Source organism: Pseudophryne corroboree, chromosome 2 (assembly GCF_028390025.1).
Source record: "Pseudophryne corroboree isolate aPseCor3 chromosome 2, aPseCor3.hap2, whole genome shotgun sequence".
In the NCBI taxonomy this organism is placed as follows: Eukaryota; Metazoa; Chordata; class Amphibia; order Anura; family Myobatrachidae; genus Pseudophryne; species Pseudophryne corroboree.
In genome coordinates this window covers 361,045,917-361,058,643 of record NC_086445.1, presented here as the reverse complement: position 1 = coordinate 361,058,643, position 12,727 = coordinate 361,045,917, and the positions used below count along the sequence as shown (strand labels likewise).

Below are 12,727 nucleotides of genomic sequence, written 5' to 3'. Positions count from 1 at the left end.
CACGTTATTTATAAAAGATTAGTATTAATCAATGGTTTCACTTTTTTTTTTTTGTAAAGTGAGGAGCGCTACAGGTAATTATCAATGATCAATATCAAATGTATTACGTGCCTACAGTGTAACACATGGGCTTTTCAGCAGTAGAAGCATAACCATGGCCAGAATGGTGGACCACATAATGTGGATAATTCTCATAGTGATGTTCAGCTACGAGTCTCCTTACCAGACATGTATATATATATTTAAGCAATATGAGAAAGATATTACATCCTGTAATATCTATTAAAAACCTGTTTGCTGAAGAAAAGGTTTCATATGGTTTTAAGAAATATACGGATTCTTTTTATGCTGCATTGTGTAACGTACTATATATTGCATGATACCACCTTATGGTGGCGGATATTAAAACTAAAAATATTCAAGTAGTTACTAGTTTCAGACAAGAAAAGATAGCTGTAAATGCCAGTATAAGCCTTGCTATCATTTGTCTTGAAAGTAATGTCATATAACTAAGTTTTAATGTTTGTGTGTCCAGTCACTATGCTAGAGGTGATCAATAAGGTACTTTTAAGTACATTATCTTGACTGTACTAGAGTTAAATGTAAAAAGCAGCAAGAACAGGCCTCATAAGAGAAGAGGCCGGGTGACGCTATCACCTGACATCAGCACTAAATGACTCATTACTGTAGGAAACTCGTAAGTCTGCTATTGTATTCGGAAAGGAAAAAGTGTGCCTTAAAATAGGCGTCAATAGTGGGCAAGAGTCTAACATATTACTGTACTTCATTTTTTTTATTCTAATTAAAATATGTACATTACAGCAATCCCATTACTTTGTTTACATTGTGACAACACAAAGCCCAAGGCCTACACTGTATTGATATATCCTTTGTATTGTTTGCAGCATTAAGATGAAAGAAAAACATGCTTTGGAGTCATATATAGATGCACGTTTCACTTAAAAACAGTCACTTAGGATTTGTAAGCGAAGAGACTTTTTGTTTTTAGGTAGAAGGAAACGGTTTAAAAGGATATTTGTAAACCTTCAAGACAAAAAAGGTTAGACAGAATGTAATTATAAACATAATACATGCAGGCCTTTATTAATACAGTAATGTAATTAAATCTCAATATGTGTGTGCATCTTAATGTTAGAAACATCATGCATTGAATGTTGTCAGCAATGTGTGTAGTGACAATTGGTTATATAGCCTGTGTAGATAAAAAAAAACACAAGTGAGTTTACTCACTTGTCATGGCCATATAAGGTTAATGTGTTGGGTTTCATATATTTAAGCAATATGAGAAAGCGTTCAAATAGAAAAATAAAAGTGGCACATACTCTATTTGCGCTCCACTGGACACAAGGGCCTTAAGGCAGTCCATACTACCAGCCCTTGCTGCTTTGTGCACGGGGGTCTCCCCTACGTAGTCCTAGAAGTAAAAACAAACAAACAAGAGCATTACAGACAAGTTTTTCACATCACATATAAAAAGAGGGTTCACATAATGATAGCTAAAAGCAAATGCCTATCTCAAAAAGAAGTCTAAGGCAATCAACATATCCAGGAACAGGCAATTTGTTACCTTGGAAGTCACTAAAACTCTCACCCCCACTCCCTTTCTCCTAACTCGCATTGACTACTGTAATTTTCCTCTGATGCACTACCTCTGCCAATTGCTCCATTGGCTCCCCGTCCCATAAACAACCAAATTAAACTGCACCTTTGAAAATATGTTATCACTTGGTGTTGTATACATTTTCCAAACATAAAATACAAAAATTCAAACCTCACTCAATCTCCTACATAGCTCTATACTATTCTTCTCCTCCCTACAACTCCAGTATCATTCACTCACACACAGACTCCCTCCCACTTCATTGACTACTGCCTCAACTCTTCCCTGATAACCTCCTCCCACACCTGGTCTAGGATGCCCTCCTACACTCTCACACTTTCAGCTTCCAGGTCTTCAATCATGCTCTTAAAAGTCATCCCTTCATTCCAGCCTTCCATATAATGATCCAGCTTCTGCAATCTCCTAGTATGCACCAATCTCTTTGTAGGTCCACCCACTCTAGAGTGCACGGCCCTCTCCCTCAGTGGTCTCTACGTAATTACAAAAACTGCAGGTTACAATTATATTATGATGTATACTGCACGTTCTATCCACTACTTACAGTGCTATAGAACCATTGTGGTGCCTTAGAAATAAAAGATACTACCAAGTGACTATGACAATCTGCACCACCATTCATGGTGGTATGTTTTCCCGAGAAACCTTTGCTATAGGTAATTATTACCATAGGAAATTATTACTGTCCTACATGCATAAGCCTTCATTATAGACAGGCCCAGCAGATAATGATGTATACCCTTCATTAACTTACCATCCATGCATGCATGGTAAGTGTACAGGGAAAAAGAGGACACCTTCTCCTTTTTCAAAAAAACTCAGCCATAGTAAGCATAGAGTGGCGAATGAACAGAACCCTTCACAGTCATCTAAGGACCAGTCATATGTAAATTAAATATTTCAAATGTAATGTTTAGTTTCGCCCAGTTGGCCTTCATCTTTTGGTTATTTCAGGCATCCTTCCATATTTCTGAAACCTAACAGTAATGGCAAAAGCTTTGAAATTCTAAACCTTAAACACTATTTCTAGGACCAAGATTAAGAGTGGGAGCTGGCTATAACAAAGACTATAATTAAAAAGTGTCACTTTTTGAAAATGAAATGCAGGAATCAATTCCAGCTAGACAGCAGCACAAGACGCCTGGTCGGAGGATCTGAACCCAAGGGCAAACGCAGGAGGAGTGGGTTTCCAAATGCTTGATTTGGGAACAAAGCAAAAAGAATGGAAGAAATTGAGACACTAAAGTTATACATTATCACCTTTTTCATATAAGAATCATGAACAGACAAATAACATAAAAATAGCATATAGGCATATGGACAAATACAAATCATTTGTAAGTATTAGAGTGGTGTATTCTAACCAGATGGCCTCAAAATGAAAGTTTATAAAGTGTAACTGCAGGCTCGCTGCCGGTTAAGGTATCCTCTCTGTTCCGCTCTATGACCCAAAAGAAATAATGGTAGGTTACTTGTAGCCTGACAAGAATTAACCCTAGTGTGTATATGTGGTAGGGAATATAGATTGTAAACTCCTCTAGGGCAGGGACTGATGTGATGTTTACTCTGTAAAGTACTGTGGAATATGTATGCGCTATATAAAATCATTAATAATAAATAAATAAATAAATAAATGTCATACTGCCAGGCTCTTTTATCGCGCTCAGGTACAAAAACAGTTGAGGGGAAAAATAAATAACAATAATCTGCCTACACTGAGTACAGGTGCCACAGCACCCAACTGCCATTCAATACACAGACAAGTTCAAAGGAAAAATAATCTGTGCATAGGGAACGATCTCCAGTGTATTGATGTAGCTAATGGTCTCGTGTTTGAAAGCTGTGAATTCCATATTTGCTTACCTGTTTATTTACATGGGCACCTGCTTGAATCAACCATAATAGGCAGTGAGGATGTCCTCCAAACGCAGCAATGTGTGCTGGAGTCTGAGCAAACCGAGTCGTACCGGCATTAACAGAGCACCCTGCTCCGACCAGCTGGATCAGGCACTCCAACTATGAACACATGATCAATGCCATCAATTCAGATACACACCATAATACACTTCAAACAATAATGGGGCAGATGTATTAACCTGGAGAAATGCGCCAGCCAATCAGCCACCATATGTAAATTAACAGTCAGGAGCTGATTGGATGGTGCATTATCACCTTGCACTTAATCACTGGGTTATCACTTCCTTATGCCTTCTCCAGGTTAATACATCTGCCCCAATGAGGGTAATTCAGAGTTGATCACAGCAGCAAATGTGTTAGCAGTTGGGCAAAACCATGTGCACTGCAGGTGTGGCAGATATAACATTTGCAGAAAGAGTTAGATTTGGGTGGATTATTTGGTTTCTGTGCAGGGTAAATACTGGCTGCTTTATTTTTACACTGCAATTTAGATTTCAGTTTGAACACATCCCACCCAAATCTAACTTTCTCTGCACATGTTATATCTACTCTCTCCCCCCCCCCCCTGCAGTGCACATGGTTTTGCCCAATTGCTAACAAATTTGCTGCTGCGATCAGGTCTGAATTACCCCCAATGTCAATACATCTTCTGTAAACAGTAAAGGGCCCCATACACTACAACGATATGTCTGAGGCTGAAGTCGGAGGCGATTTCCCTTTAACTCTGCCGGGTGCTTCCCAGGACTGGTTCCATACGATCTGGTACATTTTGCATGCAATATATCGTATGCGGTCCCAGCCATGCCTGCGGGAACGGACATATCACGAGTACAGCACCAACGATCTAGGGGAGCCGATCCGACCCTCACGGGAACGCGCATCGGATAGGAAACACATCCAAAATGCCCAATTTCACTCGATATATTGGCCCGAATGCCCGAAATAATCGTTCTAGTGTATGGGGCCCTTAACAGAATACCAAATCATAAACAACCTCAATTAATTGATAATTACAATTGTACCCAATTAGAAACTAAAAATGTCAATTTTACTTAAAAGCAAAATGGCAATAACCATGGGTTAAAGCTTGCAAGGTGTGTTTTTTTCCTCTGCAACTCATCAAGTCTCACGAGTGACAGTGCTGCAATCAACTGTTCTCAAATAAGAATGCTGACTGAAATGCAATACTGAATATAAGGGTCTATGTACCAATGGGCCCTACACACCCGTCGACGTGCTGCCGAGATGCCCAACGGCCGGTGGGCAACCCGGCGGCAGAGGGTGGAGGGGGAATTGATGTTTCTTCACACCCCCCGTCACCTGGCTCCATAGCAGTGCATGCTAATATGGACGAGATTGTCCATATTGGCATGCATGTATAAGCGACCCGGCACCAACGATAAACGAGCGCTACACTCTGAACGATATGAACGTCCAGTTAGTTCTTTAAGTGTGTAGGGCCTATAAAAGTCTTGGAGAGAGACAAAGTGGCTGGAGACAAAGTACCAGCCAGGATGCAGGCAAGAAGCGGGGCAGCATGCACGCACTCAAAAAGGGGTCGTGGTGAGGCCCCCGTAAGTATCACAAATGGGGGTGTGCCTGGCTGTCAATATCACTAATGGGGGCGTGCCCAGCACTTGAGGTGGTGTTTGGCTTCCCCCAAAGCTCTTCGATGTGAATAGATACTGTGTGCATTCACACGGAATCAACGTGGCAACTGTAGGTAGCGTGAAGACTATACTTTATCTCCATCCATATTAGCTCTCTCCAAGGCTTAGTACATAGACCCTATACTCACAGAGCAAATTAAGTAACACATTTGAAAGAGCGGGGACAGCTAAACAAGAGTGTGCTGCATTTATGGTCACCCTTCCTCCCACAGTGCCATATCATACTAGTAGTTACCAGGCACTGGCCTTTGCAAACATGAATGTGTGTTTTAGATAAGAATTGAGAAGATAGATGTGCCACAGCTTAGAGAGAGATAAAGTGTACATATATTTTCCATAACAACTAATCAGCCTCTACTGTGTTTGCTAGATGATCGCTAAAAGCTGATTGGCTGCTGTGGCCTGCTTTCTCTCTGTCTGTATTAATAATGTAGGCTACATCTCCGTGTGTGTTGATTTGTTCAGTAACAGCGTAGACACACAGCACCCAAGAGAGCAGTGTATTCCCTCTCTGACAGGCGGGAGACACATGTTAGCGGCATCCCTGGCACCAGTGCAAGCTTGCTGTATAGCCGCTGCTACAGCCCATGGGCATGAGGCCTAAGCTCCGAGGGCGCTCAGGGGTTAATGTATTTCTACAGACGGCAGCTGTGGCAGCCTTGCCCCTCCCTCTTCTTTCCGAGCACCACCCCGCCTCTCTCATTAGCATGGCCCCGCCCCATTTCCTTTGTCTCGGCTGAGTCGGCTCCATCTGCTCCCCCATCCCGCCCTGGCTACGCTTTAGGAAGGAGCCGGAGAAAATGGCGCCATCTCCTCCCACTTTCCCTCTCCTCGGGGATGCCCACGCTCCGTATCCCAGAAGCAGCAGCTGCTTTCACGGCTCTCACCTTTCCGAAGTGTGCGGCCCAATGTATGGGCGTCCAGCCGTAGCAGGTGTCTTCCTTGCCCAGCTGCATAGCAGTGGTCCCGGGCGGGCCCTGCAGCAGGGACCGGAGGCAGCGGAGGTCCCCATCCCGGCAGGCTCGGTGAAGTGGGAAGCGGAGATTTAGTACCTCCTCGCTGGAGAATCCGAGCTCCGAGCACACAGACATGACTGCTCTCAGCTCAACTGCAGCAGCTAACCAGAAGCAGCAGCACACCGGGAGTGAGGGAGGAGCAATGCGCGCCCCGCCCCCTGCTGCCACTGCTCTGCTGTCTCAATGCTGCCCGGGGCGGGCTTACACCCAGCGTGGAAATAGTATACACACACGTACTGTATACACACACCCAGCATGGCACTGGTACACACACGCGCACTCAGCATGGCAGTAGTGCACACGAACATGCACACATATTGTATACACACACCCATCATGCCACTAGTATTCTTATATGGCGCCACAGGGGTTCTGCAGTGCCCAATTACAGAGTACATAACCAAATGGTTGTGTCTATGTTGCCTTTGTGCAAAGGACCTGGACGTGACAAAACGAGTGGGCAGGAGAGAACTTCCGCCCTTACAGCTCCTAAATGTTTTCTTCGTTCTCCGATCGTTTGGGGTATTTTTTTTTTTCTATGCAGCATTGGACGCTCGCCACGCATCGGGCTCGGTGTCTCGCTCCGCTTCGCTCGCCACACTTTTCTATTCCAAATAGATTGTGGCATGGACCCAGGGGGTTATGGGAAAGGTCCTCTGCACGAAGAGAAACTAGACGCTACCTAGCGTCTAGTTTCCCTTCGTGGAGAGGACCTTTACTGTGCGGTGTGCGATGACGTCATCGTGCACCGCACAGCAAAGGTCCTCTCCACGAAGGGAACTAGGCGCGTCATCGCGCACCACACATTTCAGCCACGCCCCTATTGCCTGCCCGGGGCGCTGCAAACCGTGGAGCCGGCCCTGAGTTAGAGGGACAGAGGGAAACAGAGGCTAGGGCCAGACAGAGAGAGGGAGATATGGGGAAGAGAGAGAGACAGAGAGAGACCAGGGGCAGAGACAGACTGGAAGTCATGGAAGAGAGAGAGAGGGGTGGAGGAGACAGAGAGAGACCAGGGCCAGAGAGACACTGGGAGACATGGGGGAAGAGAGAGAGACGGGGAGACAGAGAGAGACAAGGGGCAAAGAGACCGGGAGACATGGGGGGAGACAGACCAGTGGAAGAGAGATAGACAGACGGAGGCCAGGGGCAGAGAGAGAGAGATTAGAGCCAGAGATAGACGGGAGAGAGGGGGAAACAGAGAGAGACCAGGGGCCGTTACAGAGAGAGAGAGACACCAGGGGCAGCAAGAGACAGACCAGGGGCAGAGAGAGTTGGAGACATGAGAGAGAGATCAGGAGCAGAGAGAGAGAGACCAGGGGCAGTGAGAGGAGACATGAGAGAGGGAGACAGAGCCCTGGGCCAGACAGCGAGAGGGAGACATGGGGGAGAGACCAGGGGCAGAGACAGTGAGAGATGATGGACAGAAAGAAAGGGAGATGTGCCAGAGAGAAGGCCACTGGAAGACATGGGAGAGAGAGAGGTGGAGGAGAGAGAGACAGACTAGAGGTAGAAAGAGAGAGGGAAACAGACTAGGGCCAGACAGAGACTGGGAGACATAGGAGACAGAGAGATGGGGAGACAGAGAGAGACCAGGGCCAGAGAGATACTGGGAGACATGGGGGAAGAGAGAGAGGAGACAGAAAGACCAGGGACAGAGAGAGACACACACACAGAGACCAGGGGCAGCGAGAGACAGACCAGGGGCAGAGAGATAGACCAGGGGCAGCGAGAGAGAGAGACAGACCAGGGGCAGCAAGAGAGAGAGACAGACCAGGGGCAGCGAGAGAGAGAGACAGACCAGGGGCAGCGAGAGAGAGAGACAGACCAGGGGCAGCGAGAGAGACAGACCAGGGGCAGCGAGAGAGAGACAGACAGACCAGGGGCAGCGAGAGAGAGACAGACAGACCAGGGGCAGCAAGATTCAGAGGTATCAGGGGCAGCAAGAGAGACAGAGGTATCAGGGGGAGCGAGAGAGACAGACAAGGGCAGTGGCAGAACTAGAGAATGGTGGGCCCAGGTGCAACAATATGCATTGGGCCCCTCTCCCTTATTAAAAATAGGGATAGCACACGCCACAAAAAAAACTGTAAGTGGGTGACTGAGGCAGGGGTGACAGGTAGATAGTGGGCGACCAAAGTAGGGGTGACAGGGAGATAGTGGGTGACTGGTGAGGCAGGTGTGACAGGGAGATAGGGGGTGACTCAGGCAGGGGTGACATGGACATAGTGGGTGACTGAGGCATGGGTGACAAGTAGAGAGTAGATGACTGAGGCAGGGTGACAGGTAGAGTTGGTGACTGAGGCAGGGTGACAGGTAGAGTTGGTGACTGAGGCAGGGTGACAGAGAGTTGGTGAATGAGGCAGGGGTTACAGGGAGATAGTGGGTGACTGAAGCAGGGGTGACAGGGAGATAGTGGGTGACTGAAGCAGGGGTGACAGGGAGATAGTGGGTGACTGAAGTAGGGGTGACAGGGAGATAGTGGGCGAGTAAGGCAGGAATGACAGGTAGATAGTGGGCAACCGAAGTAGGGGTGACAGGGAGATAGTGGGCGAGTAAGGCAGGAATGACAGGTAGATAGTGGGCGACCGAAGTATGGGTGACAGGGAGATTGTGGGTGACTGGTGAGGCTGGAGTGACAGGGAGATAGTGGGTGACTGGGGCAGGGGTGACATGGACATAGTGGGTGATTGAGGCATGGGTGACAAGTAGAGAGTAGATGACTGAGGCAGGGTGACAGGTAGAGTTGGTGACTGAGGCAGGGTGACAGAGTGGGTGAATGAGGCAGGGGTGACAGGGAGATAGTGGGTGACTGAGGCAGGGGTGACAAGTATAGAGTAGATGACTGAGGCAGGGTGACAGGTAGAGTTGGTGACTGAGGCAGGGTGACAGAAAGTGGATGAATGAGGCAGGGGTGACAGGGAGCTAGTGGGTGACTGAAGCAGGGGTGAGAGGGAGATAGTGGGTGTCACCACTATAGGTCGACAGTCACTAGGTCGACAGGGTTTGAAGGTCAACAGGGTTTCTAGGTCGACAGGTCAAAGGTCGACATGAGTTTTTCATGTTTTTTTGGTGTCGTTTTCTCCGTACAGTGACCGGGAAGCCCAATTAGTGCACCGTGTCCCCTTGCATGGCTCGCTTCGCTCGCCATGCTTCGGGCAAGGTTACTATTCCCAATCGTAGTCCGTGTGGATCGTTAAGAATGAAAAAGTTCCAAAAAAAAAAGTTAACAACTCAGGTCGACCTTTTCAACTGTTGACCTAGAACATGTCGACTTAGAAACCATGTCGACCTTCAAACCCTGTCGACCTAGTGACTGTCGACCTATAGTGGTCGACCTAAACATTGTCGACCTAGACACTGTCGATCTTCAGACCGGATCCCGACTGAAGCAGGGGTGACAGGGAGATAGTGGGTTACTGAAGCAGGGGTGACAGGGAGATAGTGGGTGACTGAAGCAGGGGTGACTGGGAGATAGTGAGTGACTGAGGCAGGGGTGACGGAGATAGTGGGTGATTATGAGGCAGGGGTGACAGGGAGATAGTGGGTGACTGGTGAGGTAGGGGTGACGGAGATAGTGGGTGACTGGTGAGGCAGGGGAGACAGGGAGATAGTGAGTGACTGAGGCAGGGGTGACAGGGAGATAGTGGGTGACTGGTGAGGCAGGGGTGACAGGGAGATAGTGAGTGACTGAGGCAGGGGTGACAGGGAGACAGTGGGTGACAGAGACAGGGGTGACAGGGAGACAGTGGGTGACTGAGACAGGGGTGAGAGGGAGATAGTGGGTAACAGGTATAGAGTGGGTGACTGAGGTAGAGGTGACAGAGAGAAAGTGTGCATGCAGAAAGATGGCGGCCGCAGTGTGCGACCCTATGCCAGTGGATTCCCTCCCTGGCTCTCCACTCACCTCACCCTGTGATCCAGGCTCTCTTGGGGTAGTGCAGCAGGGGTGCGAGCACACCTCGGGAGGAGATGAGAAGGCAGCGGCAGCACCCTCCACATATGGTACTCTCCATGATGTAACGGTCGGGCCGGCCCTGTATATACACACACATAGTAAAAGACACACACATAGCAAAACACACACAACCACGTATGACAAAACACACAAACAGCTAAACACACATAGCAAAACAATTGTACACACACACACACACACACACACATATAGCAAAATACGTACACAGCTAAACACACACTCTGGTACTTACATACTTTACCCCTATTGGCTGGCTCTCTGGTTCCGAGAAGGCTCTTCACGACTGACAGCAGCAGTAGTACGGTGCTGGGTTGAAGGGGACTGCAACTACCTTCTCATCCCGGCTGCCACCTCTCACTCATACACTCTCTGGTCTCTCTCACATTACTTCACATCTCTCCTTTTTGTCTCTAATTCTTGCTCTCTTTTACACACATACTATCTCGTTTTATTTCTACCACACACACGCTATTTCATTCTGTCTCTCATACTGTACATCCCTACACTGCCGCTCTCATACATCCATATATCTGTACACTGCCGCTCTCATACATCCATATATCCGTACACTGCCGCTCTCATACATCCATACACTGCCGCTCTCATACATCCATATATCTGTACACTGCCGCTCTCATACATCCCTACACTGCCGCTCTCATACATCCATATATCTGTACACTGCCGTTCTCATACATCCATATATCCATACACTGCCACTCTCATACATCCATATATCTGTACACTGCCGCTCTCATACATCCATACACTGTCGCTCTCATACATCCATACACTGCCGCTCTCATACATCTGTACACTGCCGCTCTCATACATCCATACACTGCCGCTCTCATACATCCATATATCCGTACACTGCCGTTCTCATACATCCATATATCCATACACTGCCACTCTCATACATCCATATATCTGTACACTGCCGCTCTCATACATCCATACACTGCCGCTCTCATACATCCCTACACTGCCGCTCTCATACATCCATATATCCGTATACTGCCGCTCTCATACATCCATACACTGCCGCTCTCATACATCCATATATCCGTACACTGCCGTTCTCATACATCCATATATCCATACACTGCCGCTCTCATACATCCATATATCTGTACACTGCCGTTCTCATACATCCATACACTGCCGCTCTCATACATTCCTACACTGCCGCTCTCATACATCCATATATCCGTATACTGCCGCTCTCATACATCCATACACTGCCGCTCTCATAAATCCATATATCCGTACACTGCCGCTCTCATACATCCATATATCCGTACACTGCCGCTCTCATACATCCATACACTTCCGCTCTCATACATCCATATATCCGTACACTGTCGCTCTCATACATCCATACACTGCCGCTCTCATACATCATATATCCATACACTGCCGCTCTCATAAATCCATATATCCGTACACTGCATCTCTCATACATCCACACACTGCCGCCCTCATACATCCATACACTGCCGCTCTCATACATCTATATATCCGTACACTGCCGCTGTCATACATCCATATATCCGTACACTGCCGCTCTCATACATCCATACACTGCCGCTCTCATACATCCATATATCCGTACACTGCCGCTCTCATACATCCATATATCCGTACACTGCATCTATCATACATCCACACACTGCCTCTCTCATACATCCATACACTGCCGCTCTCATACATCCATACACTGCCGCTCTCATACATCCATATATCCGTACACTGCCACTCTCATACATCCATATATCCGTACACTGCCGCTCTCATACATTCATATATCTGTATACTGCCGCTCTCATACATCCATACACTGCCGCTGTCATACATCCATATATCCGTACACTGACGCTCTCATACATACATATATCCGTACACTGACGCTCTCATACATCCATATATCCGTACACTGACGCTCTCATACATCCATATATCCGTACACTGCATCTATCATACATCCACACACTGCCGCTCTCATACATCCATACACTGCCGCTCTCATACATCCATATATCCGTACACTGCCGCTCTCATCCATGTATCCATACATTGCCACACTCATACATCCGCACGCTGCCGCACTCATACATCCGCACGCTGACGCACTCATACATCCGCACGCTGACGCACTCATACATCCTGCACGCTGATGCACTCATACATCCTGCACGCTGATGCACTCATACATCCTGCACGCTGATGCACTCATACATCCTGCATGCTGACGCACTCATAGATCCTGCACGCTGACGCACTCGTACATCCGCACGCTGACGCACTCATACATCCTGCACGCTGACGCACTCATACATCCGCTTACAGCACCAGCGGCCGCACACCCCTCGCCCTAGTGGTCACAACCCTCCTCCCCCCATGGTAACAGTACAGATGCTGGGCAGTCACAGGAACTGTGGCTAGCCAACTGTCTCCTTGTCACTTTGCTATAGAGCTTTTAGTGTGGGTGTTTAGTGTGGGGGCATCC

General features: G+C 47.4%; 1 protein-coding gene across 1 annotated transcript in view; it reads right to left on the bottom strand.

Annotated features, from left to right (window-relative positions):
• The window catches only part of ANKRD10 (ankyrin repeat domain 10), a 47,714-nt gene extending 41,287 nt beyond the window's left edge, over positions 1 to 6,427 (bottom strand). The window contains exons 1-3 of the mRNA XM_063953164.1: positions 6,114 to 6,427; positions 3,503 to 3,655; positions 1,344 to 1,435 (exon numbers count right to left, since the gene is read on the bottom strand). Coding sequence (XP_063809234.1) covers positions 1,344 to 1,435; positions 3,503 to 3,655; positions 6,114 to 6,317 — 449 coding nt within the window. The 5' untranslated portion in view covers positions 6,318 to 6,427. The remainder of the gene's footprint in view (positions 1 to 1,343; positions 1,436 to 3,502; positions 3,656 to 6,113) is intronic.
• Positions 6,428 to 12,727: the final 6,300 nt, after the last annotated feature.